Source organism: Arvicanthis niloticus, chromosome 30 (genome assembly GCF_011762505.2).
Source record: "Arvicanthis niloticus isolate mArvNil1 chromosome 30, mArvNil1.pat.X, whole genome shotgun sequence".
Taxonomy (NCBI): domain Eukaryota; kingdom Metazoa; phylum Chordata; class Mammalia; order Rodentia; family Muridae; genus Arvicanthis; species Arvicanthis niloticus.
This window is the reverse complement of record NC_133438.1, coordinates 17,347,840-17,371,431: the sequence shown is the minus strand read 5'-3', so window position 1 is coordinate 17,371,431 and position 23,592 is coordinate 17,347,840. Positions and strand designations below refer to the sequence as shown.

The 23,592-nt window shown below is 38.9% G+C and overlaps 1 protein-coding gene across 2 annotated transcripts in view; it reads right to left on the bottom strand.

The window, feature by feature from the left end:
* The window catches only part of LOC143440987 (uncharacterized), a 125,276-nt gene extending 103,295 nt beyond the window's left edge, over positions 1-21,981 (bottom strand). Inside the window, exon 1 of one of the 2 annotated variants that reach the window (XR_013108254.1) lies at positions 21,564-21,981. Coding sequence is in view for 1 of the 2 variants with exons in the window: in XM_076927977.1 (XP_076784092.1) it covers positions 21,653-21,792 (140 nt within the window). In the remaining variant the exon portion in view is untranslated. The remainder of the gene's footprint in view (positions 1-21,563) is intronic. The other variant, XM_076927977.1, reaches the window with a different exon arrangement.
* Between the last annotated feature and the right edge of the window lie 1,611 nt (positions 21,982-23,592).

Here is a 23,592-nt window from a genome sequence, read left to right as displayed (position 1 = left end):
ACCGATGAATAATTCATTACTGGCAGTTAACCAGAGCTTCTTTTTTTTTATTTACTTGCAGTTTCGGGCTTAATTTCAATAGTATGTGGAGGCCAGATTTTAGCATACTGTTTGTTCAAAGACAACTTTACCTATCCGGATCTGGATAATTTTTAACGGCACGACTGGATTCATTTACCTTGGAATTGTTATGCTATAAATATTGTGTCAGAGCTGTATCCCAGGCTGAATCACTCAGCATACCTTCTAACTATAAAAAGCACAGGAGTTAATGGAGAGCCGAACGAGCCTAGTAAAGAATTCATGAGCAGACTTTTACAAAACTTCTAAAATGTGTTGTTTCTGGACATGTGTTTCACAGAATATTAGTTCTGAAGAATAATTTTATTGTTCGAGGAAAAATGTTTAATATTTAAGAATATTCGTAAAGTAGCTAGGAGTTATTTTCTGTTCTTGAAGAGTACCCATATAAATAAATAAATCTCCTTGACATGGGTGCCGGGAACCCATGTCAAGGAGATAACAACTGTCTGTAACGCCAATTCCAGGGAAGCTGATATGCTCTTCCTGCCTCTACAAGAATCTACAAACATGTGGTACGCAATACATATTCAGGTACACACACATGTACACACAAAATAATTAAACTCTTTTGGAAAAAGCATTATTTGACTCTAGGACTTTAGTAGAACATTTTTTATTTATTTTAGCACTTTATAGTCGTATACACTATTGTGAACAAGTCAACGTTTTCCCACAGACGTTGATATGCTATGCTAATTCCATAGATTCCAAGTAACTTTCCCCAAACTTTGTTTGTTGTATTTTGTTCTATTACTGGCTGAGAAAATTTAAAGTGTAATATTCTCTGTGCACTGTTTCTCTAGCATATTTCGGTGGAAAGCAATTACAGAAGAGAGTAGATTTGAAATCTCTGCAGATCTCCACACCAAAATTAGATTCCATTACTGCAGCACAATATTTATTCTGGGCTAGAATGCTTCTTATGAAATTATTGCTTTTTTTAAAAAAAAAGTAATCAAGATATCAGTGTCTATTTCTGTCACCAATATAGTACTTCTACAAATTAACATACATTTGATTCACCTGGGGATCCTGTTACACTGCAGATTCTTGCTCTGAAGGTATGGGCTGGAGCCAAGATTGTGGATCTGTAAAATGCTCATAAAATGTCATTGCCATGGGTCGTGGGCCACATTTTGCATGGGATGGGTCTCGGTGGTTTGGGGTCTGCGTTCAACTGTGCACAGTTCTGTATTATCAGTTCTATAATTCACTCATCATTATCCTTCAGTGGAGTCTTACTGAACTGGATTTAAACTGAGATGAGTTAATGCATTTAGCTTTCTTTAAACACTTACCACTGTTAATAGAGTTAAAGCATCTCTTGATGTAAAAGAAGTACATTCTATGATTACAACTGAAACACGAGTAAAGAAAGGGAGACAGAAAAGGAATGCCACTTACCCATCCCCCCCACAAATAAACTTGTATTTGAGAGGAAATTTAAAAACTAAACCATTTTTTAAAAAAAAATGTGTCTGTCTTTTTTTTTTTAACCTGGAAAATTCATTTTTATAAAAACATTCTTTTAGTCACTGAGAAATGCTGCTCTAATGTTCTATATTTCAGATGATCTTCTAAAGCCTGTGTTGTATTGGTCAAGTTACTAGCTTATAAAGTTAAACTTTGCCTGCATCTGTGAACATGTCAATATTATTTCCTTTTTCTTTCTTTCTCAGATATTTGTATTTTCATAAACTTTGACTTCCATTCCTTTTTCTGTTCTTCCTGCTAATTTCTTCTACTATAGTCATGGAGATAGCAAAACTTTTTGATGAGGAGCTGTCGAGATGGTTAAGAGTACTGACTGCTTTTCTAGAGAACACGGGTTCAATTCCCAGCACCATCGGGGCAGCTCACAACACTTGTTTAATTCCAGGCCCTTCTCTGGCCTCTGCCAGCACCAGGCACATAAGTGGTATACAGACTGGCACACAAAACACCCATACACATAGTAATTCTTTGCCAAAGGGGTGTGGAAATAAAGCCCTTTAAATGACTTTTGAGGCTGGAGATATGGCTCAGCATTAAAGCACCCTTGTGGCTCTTGTAGAGGACCTAATTTTGGTTCCCAACACCCACATGGTGACCTATAACCTTTGTGATGCCAATACCAGGGGTTCTGGGGACTTCATCTGACCTCCCCAGGTATTGCATAGATGAGATGTACATATGTGTATATGTACATATGTGTGTTTGTGTGTATGTGTACACATACACATAGAGAAAGAGGCAGGCAAAACAGTCATGCACATAAAATAAAATAAATAAATCTAAAACCAAATTAAAACCCGAAATGAAGTTTTGTTTTTTTGTAATCCTTAATGAACACAGCATACTGGAGCAGTGAAAGCTCCACAATGATGCTATTTGTCTCCTAATTAAAACTCTAATGGCAGCACACAGGAAAATGACTTGTCTCAGGTATAACAAAAGTAAATTATGCTACAGGAGAAATGGAGAGAGACCCAACCATCCCTGAAGACACAGAGAGTGGAGTACGCACCTCAAAAATCCACACTCACATAAGAAACTTATAAAAACAATGAAAGCACCTACATAAATTTGTTAATTAAGAAAGATTTGCTTGATAGAGTACTTTTTAATGAGAATTGAGTTCCACGAGTGAATCAGAGCAGCAATCTCTCCAGACTGTGATCTTAATATCTTCTCACTCTGCAGTGCAGCTTAATTGCAATCTTTATTTCTGGGATTAGGGTGCTGCCTGCTCAGGTAATCACCACTGTGTTCCTCTTGCTGATTCCAGGAATAATCGGTTTCTTTTTTGCTTCCCTGACATGATTTCATGACAACTCTTGATGCACAAAAATTAAAAATAATTTTAACTTTTTGAGCACATACAAAAAGGTATGTTTCAAACATACCAACTAAGAATATGCTTGCTTTATACTACATATACAACCTGAGGGGGCAAAATTCATGCTCCCTTTTCTTACTTCCCCAGTATCTCACAGCGATAACTGGGCAAAATCCTTCCTGGTGTTTTGATGCATATTTTTCAATGTTTTAAAGAAAGATAATGTTCTTATGTATAAGTTTTTCAGAAATATGCTTCAAGATGATACTATTGTATTATTTTCTAATGTAAACCCACACATATAGACCTTTAATTACACTTAACACAACAAAATTAGTAGTTTTAAAAAGTTTGCTGTTAATAACAAAATATATAGGAAGACCATTTGCTCCTTTCCAGTCTGACCTGGAACCCTGACTCGAGCTTTATGGGCTTGTTCACCTCAGTGGCTGGACTGGGGTGTTCTCATTTCATGCTGTTCAGAATTACTGCAGCTGTAGAGACTGCCCCATAAGAGTGACAGTAGGCATGCTTTGAGGTAGTTTTATTTTTGTCAAATATCCCAAGGAAAAAAACAGGTGAACTTCCTGAAGTCATTGCTCTATAACTTGAGAACCTGCGTAGCTGGGAAAATAAAAGCCCAACAAAGGCATCCATGGGTAATAGCATAGTAAACAACAGTCAGTGATGGAGACAGGTGGCCAAGCACACACACACACACACACAGAAGACATGACTCTCCTCCAGGAAACTCCTACTGCCAACAAACAAAAGGCCTCAGAAAAAATGCTGAGACTCTGAGAATGGTGTGCACTTTTAACAGAGGACAATAAGCTTGTAATTTCTCCTATTTATTATTTCTTATGTATTTTTATTCTATGTGAATGTTCCTAGTTATTCAACATCAAGAAACTAAAAAATATCATTAAAGGCAAAGTTAGATGCTATGTGTCTCCCCATACCCCACCCCCTGTGGAACATCATGGCTCCATCTAGTAACATACAATGTTGTGTCGACTTCTGTGTTGGATCAGTAACTGAAAGCTGATTTTTTTTCTTTTTCCCTTTCATATGTGTGTGTGTTTAAATAAATATGAGGTTGACCAGTTGCCCTCTTTAACAGATATTAAGAAGGAGGTCAACCGGCAGACCTTTTGGATCCTACATACGAACAAGTATTGGCCCTGAAATTCAAAATAGAAAATAATGATCAGTTATTAGTGATTCTAGTCTTGAAAATCATTTTTGTAATCCTATCCGTCTCTGTCCTTTTCCTTAACTTTTCTCACTTCTTCGTTACCCACTGATCAACTGATACTGTGTTCGGAGTCTCAAAGGACTCTCTAGTACAAGAGAGTTAGTCTATCTAGGGTTATCAGGGTCAAGGAAATCATGCATGGGAACAAAAGGAAGTGATGCTCTCCTGCATAAGCAATGCTGTCCTAGACTTAGCCCACAGCCATGTAATTTCAATGGGTTGTGGTCTGGAGCCTGCTTGTGCTTAGTGTTTCCCCCAGCAGCACCCCCTCCCCCCCAGGAATTTTTTTCAGGAACTTCTATTCAAGTGAGGCTGGGTGTGATGGTTAGCTTTAACTGTCACCTTGACAACAATCTACAATTAAGTGGGAAGAGAGCTTCACTGAGGGATTGTCTACATCATAAGGGGATTTCTGGAGGGCCTTAACAGATGTGGGAAGGCCCACCCCTAAATGCGGGTGATTCCTTCTGTGCCCAGAGAAAAAGGAACAGAAGAAGGAATCCTTTTTGATTTTGTTTGTTTGCTTGCTTGGACTTCACTCTCACTGGGGAGTTCCTGTAGTTGCTGATTCTGTCACTGATGTTAGAACCAGCTCTTCTGGCTTCCCACAACAACTGAAGACCAGCAGCTCTCCAGGGACCCTCCAAGCCCTTGCCTGCTGTCTGTCTTCTGGTACATTATTAGCCTCAAGGACCAAGTGACTACCAGATACTTGGAATGTCCACCATGAGACAGCCATTGTTGAGCCACTCTGACAGTATTATCTAATCCAATTTAATAATTATCCTTTTAATATAGATACATTCTCTTGATTTCTGTTGCTCTAGAGAGAGAGCCCTGACTAACACACAGATTTGTAACTTAAGCATGCAGAAGAACTTTAGGACAAGTCAGTATGAGGCAGAGCTGGAATTAATTAAGATAAGACTTAAACAGAGATGTAAGCATGGAAGTTTACAAAAAGAGAGGTCATACCCAATAGGGTAAATTGCACCCTATATCCTGAGCTATATTTCTAACACCACAACAACACAACTTTGCTGCTTTCCTAGAGGGCTGCAGGTACCAGAGACCCCCAGGTAAGTCTCTTCCTCCCTCCCCCAAGTCCCTGCCCACCAATTCCCCTGAAAGCACACTCAACAGTAATAAGCTGCACCTGGGGAGGCCAGCAGGTACCAGGGACCTGGTAAGCCCAACTTTTCTCCCAAACTCCTGCCCTCTACTCCCTTAAAACTGTATCCTGTACTGCATTTTCCAGCCAACAATTCTAATGGCTTTCCTTGAGAACCCTTGGCAGCAGGGCCCACAGGCCACACTGGTACTAGGGATCCCAGAGGCAAGGTTAGCACCCCAAACACCATAGGCACAAAAACCCCAGGAGAGACATCCTAGTAGATCTGAGGACTCCCGACTCACCAGTTACTGAGGCCACTCAGGCCAAAAAATAAAGAAAAAAACAGAAACCAAGGGAACCCTCTCCCTCCCCCCCCCCAAAAAAAAGAAAAAACCCATTCACAAAGATAAACTCAAAACTCAGCATCTAAACCTAAAATATCCACAAAAAACAGATGGCAAAGAACACAGTCAACAACAGCCAGGGTAATATGGCACCACTGGAACCCAGCTATCTTACTGCAGCAAGCCCTGGATATCCTAACACAGCTGAAGCACAAGAAAATGACCTTAAATATAACCTTATGAAGATGATAGAGGCCTTTAAATAGAAAATTGATAAATTCTTTAAGGAAAAACAGAAAAATACAATCAAATAAGTGAAGGAAATAAATAAAACTCTTCGAGACCTAAAAATGGAAATAGAAGCAACAAAAAAAATAAAAACTGAGGGAATCCTGGAGATGGGCAAACCTAGGGAAGTGAACAGGAACTACAGATGCAATAATCACCAACAGAATACAAAAATGGAAGAAAGAATCTCAGGCATAGAAGATTCAATAGAAAAAAAAGTCAATGCATCAGTCAAAGGAAATTTTAAATCTAAAAAAAATTCCTGACGCAAAAGATACAGAAAATTTGGGACAGTATGAAAAGACCAAACCTAAGAATAATAGAAATAGAAGGAGATTCCCAGCTCAAAGGTTCAGAAAATATTTTCAACAAAAATTATAGAATAAAATTTCCCCAACCTAAAGAATGAGATGCCTAGAAACACCCAACAACCTTACAGAACAACACCATATAGATTTTGCCAGAAAAGAAAATCTTCCTACCACACAATAATCAGAACAGTAAATGTATAGAACGATGAAAGAATATTGAAAACTGCAAGGGACAAAGGCCAAGGAACATATAAAGGCAGACCTACCATAATTACACTTGACTTCTCAACAGAGACTCTAAAAGCCAGAAAGCAGAGACCATGGTCTAAGAGACCAAAGATGTCAGCCCAGACTACTATACCCAGCAAAACATTGGATCATCAATAGAGGAACAACAACAAAAAAAGATGTTTCATGATAAAACCACATGTAAACAATATCTATCTACAAATCCAGTCCTACAGAAAATACTACAAGAAAAACTCTAACCCAAAGTGGCCAATTACACCCAAGAAATCACAAATAAATCAATATGAAAATACCAGCAAAACCAAAAGAAGGGAAACACATATACACACACAACCACCACAACATCAAAATTATAAGAAATAAAAACAATTGGTCTTCAATATCTCTCAATATCAATGAATTCAATTGCCCAATTAAAAAAAAAAAGACATAGACTAACCAAATGGATGCAAAAATAAGATCCATTATTCAGCTACATACAAGAAACACATCTCAGCAATAAAGATAGCCATTACCTCAGAATTAAAGACTGGAAAAGGTTTTCCAAACAAACGGACCCAAGAAGCAAGCTGGAGTAACCACTTTAATATCTAATAAAATAAGTTTTCAACCAAAATTATCCCCCCTCCCCGAAAAATGAGAAGGATACTTCAAATTTACTAAAGGAAAAATCCACCAAGATGACTTCTCAGTTCTGAACATCTATGCTGTAAATGCAAAGGCACCCACATTTGTAAAAATAACATTACTAAAACATAAATCACACATTAAACCCAGCACAATAACAGTGGAAGACTTCAACACTCCACTCTCACCAATGGACAGATCATTGAGATGGAAACCAACAGAGAAATAATGAAACTAACAAATGCTATGACTCAAATGGCCCTAAAAGATACCTACAGAACATTTTACCCAAACACAAAAAAACATTTCTTCTTTGCACCTCATGGTACCTTCTCCAAAATTGGCCATATACTTGGTCACAAAGCAAGTCTTAACAGACAAAAGAAAATTAAAATAACCCCCTGAATTTTATCAGAACTCCATGGATTAAAGCTAGACTTTAACAACAACAGAAACAACAGAAAGCCTAAAAACATGAATAATCATCTCTCTGCTCAATGATCTCTGGATTAGAGAAGAAACAAAGAAATTAAAGTCTCTCTAGGATTTAAAGAAAATGAGGGCTCAGCATACCCAGACCTATGGGATACAATGAAAGCAATAGGAAAAGGAAGGTTCATAACTCTGGGTGCCTCTATAAAGAAATTGGTGAGATTTCATACGAGGGACTTAAACTGCACACCTGAAAGCTCTAAAGCAAAAAGAAGAAAATACACCCAAAAGGAGTAGATTGCAGGAATAATCCAACCTGGGCTGAAATCAATAAATTAGAAATAAAGAGAACAATATAAAGAGTCAATAAACTAAGTGCTGGTTCTTTGAAAACAAGGCTAAGCACTCTCTGCATATCAATATAGTACTTAATGTTTTTGCCAGAGCAATAACACAACTAAAGAAGACTAAGGGGATATAAGTTGGAAAGTAAGAAGTCACTATTAGCAGATGATATAATAGTATACAGAAGTGACCCCCAAAATTCTAACAGAAAACTTGTACAGCTGATAAACAACTTCAGTAAAGTGGCCAGATATAAAATTTACTCAAAGAAATCAGTACCTCTCTTTTATAAAGACAATAAATGGGCTGAGAAGGAAATTCAGAAAACAGCACCCTTTACAATAGCCATACATAATATAAAATATCTTGGTGCAACTCTGACCAAGTAAGTGAAAGATCTGTATGACAAGAACTCCTTGAAGAAAGAAATTGAAGAAGATCTCAGAAGATGGAAAGATCTTACATCCTCACAGTAGGATTAACATAATAAAAATGGCCACCTTACTAAAAGTATTCCACAGATTCTACTCAATTTCCATCAAAATTCCAGCACAATTTTTTACAGAGCTGAAAGGACAATACTTAACTTCATAGGGAAAAACAACAACAAATGAACAAACAAAATCAGGATAACTAAAACAGTCCTATACAAATAATAATAATAATAATAACTTTTGGAGGTATAACCATCCTTGATAATTAAGCTATATTATACAGCAACAGTCATAAAAACCACATGGTATTGGCATAAAAACAGACAGGTTGATCAATAGAATTAAATTGAAGACCCAGAAGTAAATCCACATATCTATGGACACTTGATTTTTCATAAAAAGGCCAAAACCATACAATGGGGGTGGGGGGAGGGGCGGCATCTTCAACAAATGGTGCTGGTCTAACTAGATATCTACATGTTGAAGAATTCAAATACATCCATATCTATTATTCTGCACAAAATTCAAGTCCAAGTGGATCAAAGACTTCAATATAATACTAGATGCACTAAGTCTAATAGAAGAGAAAGTAGAAAATAACCTTGAACATTTTTGGCACGGGAGACAACATACTGAACAGAACACCAATGGCTCAGGCTCCAAGATCAACAATTGGTAAATGGCACCTCATGAAACTGAAAAGCTTCTGTAAGGTGAAGGACATTGTCATAAGGACAAAACAGCAGCCTACAGAATGGGAAAAGATCTTCACCAATTCTACATCTGACAGAGAGCTGATATCCAAAATATATAAAGAACTGTTAAACTCAAAAACAACCACAAAACCCAAGTAACCTAACATAAAAAATGGGCTCAGAGCTAAACAGAAGTCTCAACAGAGAAACTATTCTAATATTCTAATTATTCTCTAATTATTTTAATAATTCTCTAATTATTCTAATAATAATGAATCTTCTAAACACTTAAAGAAATGTTCAATGTCATCGGGGAGATGCAAGTCAAAACTCTGAAATTCCATCTTACACCAGTCAGAATGGCTAAGATCAAAACTCAAGTGGCAGGACATGCTGGCAAGGATGTGGAACAAGAACACTCCTCCATTGCTGGTTGGAGTACAAAACTGCACAACCAATTTGGAAGTCAATTTCATGGTTTCTCAGAAGATTTGGAATAGGTCTATTTCAGGAGCCAGCTAAACCACTCCTCAGCCTATACCCGAAAGATTCTCAACCATACCACAAGGACAATTGCTTAACTATGTTCATAGCAACATTATTTGTAAAACTGGAAATAACCTAGATGTTCGACAGAAGAATGAACAAAGAAAATGTGGTACATTTACACAAGAGAATATTATTCAGCTATTAAAGACAGTTTCATCATGAAATTTGCAGGCAAGTAGATGGAACTAGAAAGGCCATCCTGAGTGATGTAACCCAGACTCAGAAAGACAAACGTGGAATGTACTCACTTATAAGTGAATATTAGCAATAAAATTCAGGATTGCTATGCTACAGTTCACAGACCCAAAGAAGCTAAGTAACAAGGAGGACCCAAGGGGGAACACTTGACTCTCACTATGTAGGTGGAATAGAATAGACATTGGGGTTGGTGGAGGGAAGGAACTGGGTAGGAGAGGGATGGAAAGGGAAGCAGGAGGACTCTGGAGAGAGGATGAATGTTGAGAGTACTGGGAGAGAAAACTGGAATGGGGGGGATGGGCATCTCCAGGAGGAGCTAGAAATGTAACTCCCAGTAATCTATGAGGTGACCCTGGCTAATACTCTTAGCAATGAGAGAGATGGGACCTGAAAACACCATCTCCAGTAACCTGAAAAGACTTCCAATGGAAGGACTGAGACCACAACTCATAAAACCTTCGACCCACAATTTGCCCTGCCTCCAAGATGTGCAGAGGTAAAGATGGAGTTGAAATTGAGGGAAAGGCTAACCAATGATTGACCCAGCTTGAGACCCATGCCATTATAGAGAGCCTACCCCTGACACAGTTAATGATATTCTGGTATACTTGCAGACAGGTAGATGCCTAGCACAACCGTCCTCTGAGAGACTTCTCCTGGCAACTGATGGAAACAGATGCAGCAATCCATAGCAAAGCATTAGGAGGAGCTGGGAATCCTGGGGAAGATCGAGAGGAAGGATTGAAGGAGCCAGAGAGGTCAAGGACACCACAAGGAAACCTACAGAATCAACTAACCTGAGCCCATGGGGACCCACAGAGGCTGAACTACCTACCAACCAGGGAGCATGCATGGGATGGACCTAGGCCCTCTGCATATGTGTAACCATTGCGAATCTTGGTCTTCATGTGCAATTCTATTTATTTATTTATTTATTTATTTATTTATTTATTTATTTATTTATTGAGCTGAGGACCAAACCCAGGGCCTTGTGCTTGCTAGGCAAGTGCTCTACCACTAAGCTAAATCCCCAACCCCTCATGTGCAATTCTTAATAGCAGGAGCAGGGGCCTTCTTACTATTGCCTAACTTTGGATTCCTTTTCCCTGACGGGGCTGCTTGGTCCAGCCTCAATAGAAGATGTGATTAATTCTACTGTAACTTGATATACCAAGGGAGATTGATACCCATGACAGGCCTCCCCTTCTCTGAGGAGAAAGGGAGAACTGGAGGTGGGGGAGCTGGGAGGGGACAATGAGGGACTGGGAGGAGAGAAGGGAGGGGAAGCTGCTTTGGGGATATAAATTTATTTACAAAGAAGAGAGAGGCCAGTAGGAGTTTGATCATGCTCCATGAGTCACACACAAATTGTGGGTGTCACAAACTGGACTTGGTGGATTTTGGGGTGGGGGCACAAAGCTGTGAGGATAGAGCTGGGAGAAACGGGAAGCCAGTGTAATCTGGGTGCAGTGTACAAAATTCCCAAATAATTAATAAAAATACTATGTTGGGAACGGGGGTGGGGGTGGGGGAAAACAGGGAAAGAATAAGACACACCTGAGAGTGTCACCATGGCTTCTCAAAGGACTGTTGTGCACTGTGTCTTAGAGGTAACCACATAGACAGTCTAAATTAAGAGCTCAAAGAATTACTAAGAAGCACCTTTTTCTTTTTTATGATAGTAGATTATAGGGTGGCTTTAGAGGTACCTTGTGTGGTTTAGTGGGCTGTGAGAGGCAGTGGGGTACCCAGTTGAGTCTGCTTTGAACCCCGGTGACCCTAATGGTTAGGTGTTCAGTCTTGCTACTGGGCCCTGGTTCCTTTCACTTATCCACAGCCCCTCTCAAAGAAAGGTTTGTGGCCTTCAGTCACATAACACAGGTAGAGGATGTGATTACAGTATGCAGAGCCTCAAGCGATCTCCATATTAATGAGATACCTAAATGCCAGAGGGCGTAGCCAATTAAGCATTCCTTCCCAGACCCTCCTTCTTGCGAAAGGTATTTAACCTCAGGCCCACCCTGAGGATACGGGGTGCCACTTTTCGCCATGCCAATAAACATTTTAAAAGCATGAATTTCCTCTGTACTTGCGCCCCCCCCCCCCCCATGAAGAACTGTGGAGGGGGCCTCCAACTACCGAGCTGCACTGAGGATCTCTCTGTGTTCCAACCACGGAACTCACCAACTCAAGCAAGCTAGCTGAGCCAGCCATGACCCAGCCATGAGTCACCTGGACCAAGAGTCTCTACCCAGCGGCCACGGCTGGAGCTTCTCCCCCTCACACCTCTCAGCTGCAGATTGGTCCAGTCCATATGTCCTCCATCTCGGTCTCTCTGCGGCCTCCCAGCGTTATCTGGGAGCCTAAGGGCTGAGACTAGCCGGTCTCCAATCAGCCTCCTCAGCCCGGAGACCCCCAACCCAGGAGTTCTGTCACCGTGGGACCTCAGATTGAGATCTCCCCACGCCCGGAGTGGAGTTCTGCGGCTTCTCACAGCCCCACTTCTGCCAGGCACCATCTGGAGTCAAATTCCCAAGCTTTTTCTCCCTGAGCCTTGGTTCCATCCACCTGGGGGACAGACACACAGGATCCACAGCTCAGCCCAAAAGAACCCACATACATTCGTGAGCACCACAGACCCACACCTTGGATAGGATTGCAACGTAATCTGTCAAAACAATAGGCCACAAAATGTTCATTGTTTTTTTTTTTTTTAAATTCTAGATGGCGTTCATCTGAGAGTCCTAGAAAATGTATAACTAGAAAAGGACGACAGCACTCTCTACCCAGATCATAAGCATGACATTAACGTTGTTTCCATTTTAACACTGTTATTCAAACGATGTCTATATAAACAGGATACTGTCTCTGTGTAGTCAACCTTCATAGCAAATGTGAACTGTGTTGCAAGTCTTGACTGCAGGCTGTGAAAGACTTCAACCAGATTCCAGAAAGGGACTCCTTTCCTTCCCAACATCCTTTAGATGTCCCCTGTCTGTCCTGCCTTAATTCTCAGTATGTGTGAAATGAATTGGTTTTCAACCATCCATCCATCCATCCATCCATCCATCCATCAATCCATCCATCTATTCATCTATCCATTTATCCATCCATCCATCCATCCATCCATCTATTCATCCATCTATCCATCCATCCATCCATCCATCTATTCATCCATCCATCCATCTATTCATCCACCCATCTATTCATCTATCCATTTATCCATCCATCCATCCATCCATCCATCCATCCATCCATCCATAGGTATTGAAGATGCACCCACAGCTCAAACATGGTGAACAAGTATCCCTCCTCTAGCCCTGAATTAGATTTTAATAAGTCATTTCCAAAAGATACTGTCAAGTGCTCAAACTCTATCCTAATAGGCATTTCACTTGCTCTTTCCTAAGATGCTTTACAATCTTCTCTTAATTTGCTAGGATTTTAAATTACCTGGATATTTCAGGCTTTCAGTATTTTACTTGACATCAGTACAACGTCAGTAAATTAAATTTCATACTGGAATTACCAAGTTGCATTTAATAGATTATTTTCTAGCATCTTCTATATTATTATCAAGTCTTCTAATGAGTGCTTCAGTGGTACTAGGGTGTGAATTACAAGCAGCTTCTTCTAGGAAACTGTTGTAAGATCACATAGATGCTACTAAAATGATGGCTCATACTTGGCAGAATGTGTTCTGTTTGGTTCTAGTAAACATGTACAACATGCCATTGTATAAATGCATCAGACTTAGGTATTTGCTCATAGTCAGGTTCAAAAGACCTGGGTGAGACCCTCCACTACTATTATCATCTCTTCACTGGGAGTTGCTATATTTACAAGACTAAAGATCTTTCTCTTCTTTTTGCTTCATCCTCAGCACCCAGTCTTTCTACAAGAAAATTCTTTTGAATGTTTGATCCTACTTTGAGGCTGAACAAATATGTTGTGTCAAAGCCAGTAACATATTTCAATCCCCATGGAATTTTCCACAAACAAAAGAGACTACTACCAGAACAGAGCTCTAAATGAGTTACCCTGAGACCTGCCTGAGTTAGGAAAAGATACAGGAATATTTGATATGAACTCTGTAGCCTCTATGCCAACAATCTCATTTTTCTGGATGTATTTCCTTCCTAGATGTTGTTGTAGGCAGTGACTATATACTAACACAGAAACAGCTGTTTTTATATAATTATTGACTATTATCATTGCAGTTATTATTAGTCCCTGTTTGAAAGAAGTATTGGATATATATATATATATATATATATATATATACATTTATATATATATATTTATATTATATTATACATTTATATATATATATATATACATTTCTTTTAAATTGCTGTCTTTTCTCTGTGATTGAAATTATTTCATATTTTAAATATCCATTTTCCATAGGGTTATATTTCTTCCAATTGACTTGTAGTTTTTGAGAGAGCTGTGATGTGCATCTCATGCTATATTCTGACCTATGGCATTCTATCTTCCTTGAACTGCCTGTCTGGGTGGTCCAGAGGAACTCTTCTGTATTGAGAGGAGGTGTGTTGGTGTTGGACCAAGCAAGGACATGTCCACTAGAGACTCCCTTCACAGAGGGCAGAGCTGTGCTCCTACTACTTCTGGAGTAGTGTGTTTAGTGTGTTTCTTGAGAAATGAGTTCTCCTCACTCACTTTAGACTTTCAAAGAGATCCCAACATCACATTGCTCTGGAGCATGGATGGTGGGAAGGGGATGTTACCTTTTTTTTTTTTTTTTTTTTTCGAGACAGGGTTTCTCTGTGTAGTCCTGGCTATCCTGAAACTCACTCTGTAGACCAGGCTGGTCTCGAACTCAGAAATCTGCCTGCCTCTGCCTCTCAAGTGCTGGGATTAAAGGCGTGCGCCACCACCACCCGGCTAGGGGATGTTACCTTATCCTACCCGTGATAGAGCCAGGGGTCACTGCCTACAACAACATCTAGGAAGGAAATACATCCAGAAAAATGAGATTGTTGGCATAGAGGCTACAGAGTTCATATCAAATATTCCTGTATCTTTTCCTAACTCAGGCAGGTCTCAGGGTAACTCATTTAGAGCTCTGTTCTGGTAGTAGTCTCTTTTGTTTGTGGAAAATTCCATGGGGATTGAAATATGTTACTGGCTTTGACACAACATATTTGTTCAGCCTCAAAGTAGGATCAAACATTCAAAAGAATTTTCTTGTAGAAAGACTGGGTGCTGAGGATGAAGCAAAAAGAAGAGAAAGATCTTTAGTCTTGTAAATATAGCAACTCCCAGTGAAGAGATGATAAGGTTATATATAAATTTTGAAACCATGAAAATGAAAAATTCAGTTATTGCTATAAAAGATAAATATACAAGATAATTAGTGGTACAAATATGACTGAAAAGAAAGATTCATGACATGAAAAACACTGAGAATCAAAGCACACTCAAAATTCACCATAGGGAGCAGGGACAGAACTATGGAAGATAGCCAGAGGAACATCAGCCCTCAGTTTTCTATCTATAACCTACAAGTCAAAATGTAGAAGAGAAAAACTTGTAGACACCATGGCTGAAAGATCGTTGGAAAGGCAGACCTATGCGTTTCTAGATTTAACCGAATGGCAAGCATAAAGATGTCACACAAATATGGAGAGAGGTGAAGGAAATTAAATGAGGAGTGTGATGAACATGAAATTATTGGAAACAAGCAAAGGGCAGAGGCTTTCAGAATGTTGGTTAGCTTGAGTCATGGAACATATCACCAATAGGAGTGGTTTTGCTTCCCTGACCCATTGCACCCCAACTCCTGCATGATCAGTTAAAGATTTAGGTCTTGCTTGTTAACAATCTGATTTATAAAACAAAAACCCCAAATTGAAACTACAATACATAAATAACAAAGAGAAAACCAGTCTTCCCAGATCTAACTTTTCCATTGTCTTCACACTACTGCTCGCCCACGAGATCACAAATTAAAATGTTGAGAATAAAAAGCAGGTGGGTGGAACTGCAAAGCATTATGTTAAATGAAATAAACCAGACATAGAAAGACAGACAGGTATAGCATGTTTTCTTTATATATGGTATCTAGGTGTGTGTGTGTGTGTGTGTGTGTGTGTGTGTGTGTAATGAAAGCAGTAAGGAGACCATGAGAAAGGAGGACAAGATCTCAAGTGAAGCAAACTAGAGAAAATTATGTATATATATATATATATATATATATATATATATATATATATATAGTGTGTGTGTGTGTGTGTATGTGTGTATGTGTGTGTGTGTTATGAAAGCAGATAGAAGGGGGCATATTTGGGAGGAGAAGCAGAACCATCAAGAGGAGGGAAAGAGACAGTGAAGGGCAGTAGGAGTTGGGCAAATAATAGTAGTAACAAAACAGAGTAATCCTATATATATGAGGAAACCCATTTCTTTGTATGCTAATCAAAAAATTTTCAAAGCAATAGACACCAAAGAAATTCAAAGCCTTAGATGGACACAGTTTCAAAAGTCTAGATTCTAGCTAGAAAAAAAGAAGAGAAATGGGATTTTAGATTCTTCCAAACTAAGAAGAGATAAGTAAAACCAAGTTAAAAAGATAATCCAAAATAAATAGATTGAAATAGCAAAACTAGCCTTCCAAACAGAAAAAGTGCAGATAGGTTCATAACACAATTCTACAAATTCTCAAATAATTACAACCAATATCTCTCAAATCATTTTTAAAAAATCAATACAGAATTAATACTTTCAAGCTCCTTGTACACTCTTGCTTGATGAGTCAAACTCACATCTCTGAAGCTGTGCTGTCCTCCAGGCCCAGGCTTGCCCAGCACACATATTTTCATGCTATTCAGAGAGTCTGACAGATCTTATATTCTGTACTGCCGTTTTAGACTCAGGCCAACTGAGAATTGCACTAGGGTACTTTGTTAGATTTCATCCAAGAAATGTTACATAGTCATTAAGACCCTTAAACTGCACCAATTTTCACTGAATTAGAGTGCCCCAGCTTCCCTACACAATATGTAATACTGATTACTAAAAGATTGACCTGCTGACTCCCTCAATCTGACCCATAATCAACCAAGTTCAGGAAACAGCAAAAGAAACAAAACTGCCATTCAACATAGGCATATAGGCTCACAACCAATGAAACAGATTCACGTGCCTAGATCTCATGGCAAAAGGTCAAACATTATGAAAAACCAAAATAATATCTTCTACTCAAAGATAATCAGTCCTACAGAAATGTGCTCCAATAGAAATTACCTAGACGAAACATAGGACTCAAGCAAATACAAACTTTAAAAGAACAATTATATTCATGATAGAAGAATTTATGGATTCGAATGACCATAGCAGGCACTGCTTTAATCTCAGCAGTCAGGAGGTAGAGTTAGGCAGGCAGATCTGTGTGAGTTCAAGGCCAGCCCGACTACATAGTGAGTTCTGGGCTGGTGAAAGCTACAGTCAAATACAGTCTTTACTTTTATTTATTTATTTATTTATTTATTTGTTTGTTTATTTTGTTTTTCGAGTCAGGGTTTCTCTGTGCAGCCCTGGCTGTCCTGGAACTCACTCTGTAGACCAGGCTGGCCTCGAACTTTGAAATCCACCTGCCTCTGCCTCCCTAGTGCTGGGATCAAAGGCGTGCACAACCACGGCCCGACAAATACAGTCTTTAAAAAGAAAAATCAAGAAGGAATCAAGAAATTAAAGATGAACTCAAGCAAATACATGAATGAGCTTTTAAAAAGACAGAAGTAAATTCTGAAGTCCAAGAAAATACAAACAGATGAATGAAATAATGAAAACAATATAAGATTTGAACACTGGATTTAATACAGTGATAGACATACTGAAGGTGATGGACAATCTGAAGTGAAGAGAGAACTGAAAATCTCAATGATGCAATTAGAAAACTCAGGTGAAAGTCTTACCAGTCCAATGGATTAAGCACATAATATCAGAAGTTGAAGGTGAAGTCGAGAAATTATACCAGTCAATGAAAGAAAATGATACATTTAAAAAATACATTAATAGGTTATGCATGAAATTTGAGAATTGAAAATCAATTCTTTGTTTCTATAAGTACATGAGAAAGAGAAGAATTTAAGGCCAATGGCACAAACCAGATCTTCAACAAGAACGTGGAAACACCCCTATATAAGGGAAGACATACTCATACAGATACGAGAATAACATCGAACACCAAACAGGACCAGGAAAGAAATTCCCCATAGCATGCTATAGTTCAAACACTAAATACATATAACAAAGAAAGGGCATGGAAAGCCCCTAGAGAAAAACCCACTACATGTCACACATAAAAAAATCTTAGCAGAATTACAGCTGAGTCCTCATTGGAAACGTTGAAAGGCAAAAGAGAATGAAGCAGTCTACTTTAAGTTCTAAAAGACCATAGAAACTAACCCAAATGACATTACCTAGCAAAACTGCCTGGCATTTTTGACAGAAAAAGGACAATTTTCTCTTAAACAAACAGGCTAAAAGAATCCTTGTCTACCAAACCAGCCCAACCGAGAATACTGGAAGCAAGGAAGACTCAAGCGAGGAATAGGCATAGTGAAAAGACTACAGGAAGAGAGCGAGTGTAATCATTGTAATACTGAAACACAAAACAGATCAAAGAATATAACAAAACCTCCAAAGTGACAGCAATCAATACACATCTTTCAGCAACAGCTTTAAGTATTAAAGATCTCAACTCCTTAATCAAAAGACACAGGTTAGTAGAAAGAACTGTGAAAAAAGTTCATCCTTTTATTGTCTACAAAAGCCCACCTTATCTTCAGTGTTAGGCAGGATTTTTGAATGAAAGAATGGCAAAAAAAAAAAAAAAAAAAAAAACATTCTAAGCAGGAAAAGTTGGAGTTGTTATCTGATTTGACAAGATAGACACCACACCAAAATTAATCAGAAGAGATAAAAGACACTCCATTCTGATCACGTGAACAAGAAGACAACACTTTAACTCTAGCATGTGCAGTTTCATAAAAAGTGCACTGCTAAACTTCAAGACTCATATTAGTCCCCAACTCAAGAATAACCAATGATTTCAATATCTTACTTTCTTCAATTGATGGGTTATTTGAACACAATTTGGAAGTGACATCATATGTCAAAGGGACCTTAAAGATCTCTATAGAATCTTCCACCCAGACACTAAAGAACATACATTCTCCTCTACAGCCCATAGACATTTCTCTAAAGTAGACCAGGTACTGGGAAATGACACAGCCTCGCTATGGTTCTTGAATCACTAGCCATAACAGAAGACAAGAGGTGGAAAGGGGGAACTTAAGGAATACCAATAAAAAGACAAAGTATCCCTGTTTGTAGATGGCATGATGTTATAGATAATGGATCCCCAAAATTCTACCAGAAAATTGGAAGTGATCAACAATTTAAGCCAAGTGGCAGTATACAAAACCAATTTATAAAAATCATCGTTTTTTATAATCCCACAACAAACATGCTGAGAAAGTGATCAAGGGAATACTTCTGTTTACAAGACTCTCTGAAGAATTAAATATCTAGGGATAAACCTAAGCAAGAATGTGAAAGATCTCTACAATGAAACTTTAAAAACCAGGAAAAAAGAGAGAGATTTAAAAAGAAACTAGACAATGAGAAGACTCTCATGTTCGTGGATTGATGGAATTAATATTGTGAAGATGGCAATCCTACCAAAATCAATTTACATATTGGATACAATCCCACTCAAAATCCTCTGGCATTCTTCACAGAATAGAAAAATTTCTTGAGCCAGGCGGTAGTGGTGCACGCCTTCAATCCCAGCACTTGGGAGGCAGAGGCAGGCGGATTTCTGAGTTCGAGGCCAGCCTGGTCTATAGAGTGAGTTCCAGGACAGCCAGGGCTATACAGAGAAACCCTGTCTCAAAAAAAAAAAAAAAAAAAGGAAAAGAAAAATCTCTTCTTAAATTCATATGGAAGCACACAGAACCCTGGATATTCAAAGCCATCCTGAGTAAAAATAATTAAGCCGGAGGGATTATCAGTTTAGATATAAAATTATATTACAAAGCTACCATAATAAAACCAGCAAAACTTTGGCACAAAAACAGGAGCAGGGCAGGAGACCCAAAGATGAGCACATGTTACTACAGTCATCTTCTATCTATAACCCCGAAAAAAAAAAATCTCCAGATGGGTCAAAGCCCTCAATCTGAATGTAAAAGTGAAACCGTTAGAAGAAAAGTATAGGCAGTCTCCTACAACCAAGATATAAGAACCAGAAAGGGATTTCTCCACAGAATGCCTTCTATTCTCTCAGTATAATGGAAGTTTTCCTCAGAAATTGACAAATTGTATTTCATAAAACTAACAAACTTATACAGCAAAGGAAACAGTGGGCAACAGGGAAGCCCAATGGGCACTAGGGAATCTTCCACAGCTGATAGAGGATTCGTACTTAACGAAGACGAACTCAAAACCAAAGAGTAGTACATAAGAAGAACTCAAAACCAAAAACTCAACAAAACAAACGACCCAGTTTAAAGAAATGCACTATGGATCTATGGATTTCAACAGAGAATTCTCCAAAGAAGAAGTAAAAATAGCTAAGAGACATCTTAAAAATTGTTCAAGATCCTTAGCAATCAGGGAAATGCAAATTAAAATTACTTTGAGGTTTTCTCTTCACCCAGTCAGAAGGACTAAGATCAACAAAACAATCAACAAAATGCAGGAGGGGAGTTGGGGAAAGGGAACCTTCACTCTGCTAGTGAGACTGCAAACTGGTGCAGCCATTCTGAATATCAGTGTGGAGAATTCTCTAGAAGCTAAAATAAGATCAACCACATGACCCAGCTACAACCTCCTCGACATATACCTAAAGGACTTGACATCCTACTGCAGAGACACATGCTCAGCTGAGTTCACAGTCACTTTATTCACGATAGTTAGACATTGGGAACAACTTAGATGTCCTTCAGTTAATGAATAGATAATAAAAATGTGGCATATATGCACACTGGAATTCTATTTAGCTGTAAAGAGAAATTAAATCTACAAACTAAATAGATGAAATTGGGAAATACTGTGCTGAATGAGGTAATGCAGACCTAGGAAGACAAATGTTATACCTTCTCTCTTATGGATCCTGGCTCTGAACCTTTAGATTGGAGAATATAATCTGGAGTAACTGCAGAAGCCAGGAATGTAGAAAGGGATCAAGAGGAGGGGCAGGAGAGAATGATTCCTAGAGAGAAGAATAATAGAATATTGTGGCTTTGAAGGGGCAGGAGGGACTGTGGGGAGCAGGGAGAAGAGACAACCAAGAGTAAGGATATTTGAAAACGTCATACGAAGTCGTTATTTTGAAAGTTTACTTTATATGCATATAACGTGGTGTGTATGTGCGTGTGACATTGATAATTATAGAAGGAGTCATAAAGTTGAGAGGGAGTGGGAGGCACCAGAGAAGTTATTGACGGAAATGACATACATACGGCACTCAGGTAGAAATTCTCAAAGAAATTAAATTAAAAAGAATAAAGCTAGTCTAACGTGTTTTCAGGCCTCACAAACACCTCAGTCCAAAAACTGCATAAATATAAATGGGAACAGTAGATTGGTCTCACTTACAAAACTTATTCAAAACCAACGTAAAAATTGGGGTGGTTCACGGGATGTCCAGAGAGACAGTATCTAAAATCAAATGGCTTTCCCACTCATTAATAGAAGGCAGAGCTGCCTACTGTAGGAAGAGCATACCTGATAGCATGAGTAGGCAACACAGCATCATGTGAAATGCTCTTTAAAATGACCTACCGCGTAAGGATCCAGGACTCTAGGGGAAGCAAAGACAATTACGGTTTCCTATGACCAGAATGCTCTCCAACTGTTTATCAAGCACGCACCTTGCCAGGAGCTGAGTTGGGCTCTGCCGCTGGTGAAGCCTCTGCCCTCCCTGACCTTCAGATAGGAAGCTTTTAGCTTCTTCAAAGACTCGCAGAAACCAGTGTGTTGGAACGTCAACAGCACAGCATTCTGTGGCCATAATGGATTCCACAATCGAAAGCCTTGATATACTCACACTCTTCCCCTTCCACGGGTTATTTACTTCATGGTTTAATCAAATTTTAATACTTATTAAAACTGAACTCTAAGATAACTTCCGTGAAATCTTTGCAAGTGTCTACTTCGTTCTCAGCTGAGGTAGCTTCAGTTGCCCCTGTTGCTCAGCTCAGTTTGCTCTTCTTAGCTGCTGTAATGATTAACACGTGCCTCCTGTCCTCTGTCTGTAAAGCATTTCCAAGTCCGCCCGCCCGATTGACCTGACAGCCCTGCTGCGGGGAGGGCATAACTGCCCCCATTTTCTACAGGAGAAACTGAAAGACACCATCAGAATTTTAGACATCAGAAGTCAGATCATCCTAAGGCTAAAAGAAAAAAAAAATAAACCAAAACAGATATCTTACAGATACTGGTAGAAATTCCAAAATTAGCAGAAGAAATCCAACTCCATATTAAAAAATAAAATTAGTATGACCGAAGAGGACTTATCTCAGAAGGGCAAGTTTATTTCAAAAATGAGAAAGTCATTAAAGATTGCATGTAAAACATTTTTCTTTTTTATTTATATGAATGAGTACACTGCAGCTGTCTTCAGACACACACTACAAGAGTGCATTGGATCCCGTTATGAACCACCATGTGGTTGCTGGGAATTGAACTCAGGACCTCTAGAAGAGCAGTCAGTGCTCTTAACCGCTGAGCCATCCCTCCAGCCCCCATGTAAAACATTTTAATGAGAAAAAAATTCATATATAATCTTTGCATTTTCTGATGGGAGAGAGAAAAATAATACCTCTTTGTGATCAAAACACTGAAAAAAATCTAAACTGATAAAGACTTTCAAGACTTGGTAAAATATGTATTTCTTAGTTTTAAAACCGCGAGCATCATCGGAAAATGCTGATGAAGAGAAACGAAGCACTGCCACAGCTTGCTCTTAGCACATGTCACACCAATGAATGCGTGAGCTGAAATTCACAAATCAACTCAGTCAGAGGGTTGTTCGTGGAGGGGTGAGCAATTAGTCAATGTTTGAGCAGGGCGGTAGTGGCGCACGCCTTTAATCCCAGCACTCAGGAGGCAGAGGCAGGCGGATTTCTGAGTTCGAGGCTAGCCTGGTCTACAAAGTGAGTTCCAGGACAGCCAGAGCTACACAGAGAAACACTGTCTTGGAAAAAAAAAAAAAAAAAAAAAAAAAAAGTCAATGTTTGAACTCTGGATTATTTTTGTCATGCTAAAGGCAAAAAGACCTTTAAATATTACAGTTTAATTGATACCTGCCGCCAGAAATGTAGGTCAACCACTCTTAATTATCTTTTATACATCCTAGCAATTGGACCAATAAACACATATATACATGGTTAATAATGGGAGGCAGATATCTGGGAATGTGGAAATAGTTCTGGAATGAGAGATGGAATGAAACACAGATAGTCAAGTAGTTTGTAATGAATATAGACAATCTGGCTCTATATGTAGGAACATGTCCTGCCTATAACTCCACTGTTTGTATATGTAATGAATAGGTGTGGGTCTCTTTCTCTTTTCCTTCCTTCCTTCTGTCTCTCTCACCTTTCTTTCTTCTGTTTTTCCCACTCCCTGAGTCCTGTCTTCTAAGGGGACCTAGAAGGAGTAGGAGTAAGGATACTTTCCCTTTTAACACAAAGCCTTATTTTCCAAACAGCATACATTCTTAAAAGGAGCCAGGCATCTTTGAGGAAATGGTAGAGTAGATCTGAGTTAGGAAAAATACAAGATGGAATAGGACCACTTTGTGATACTT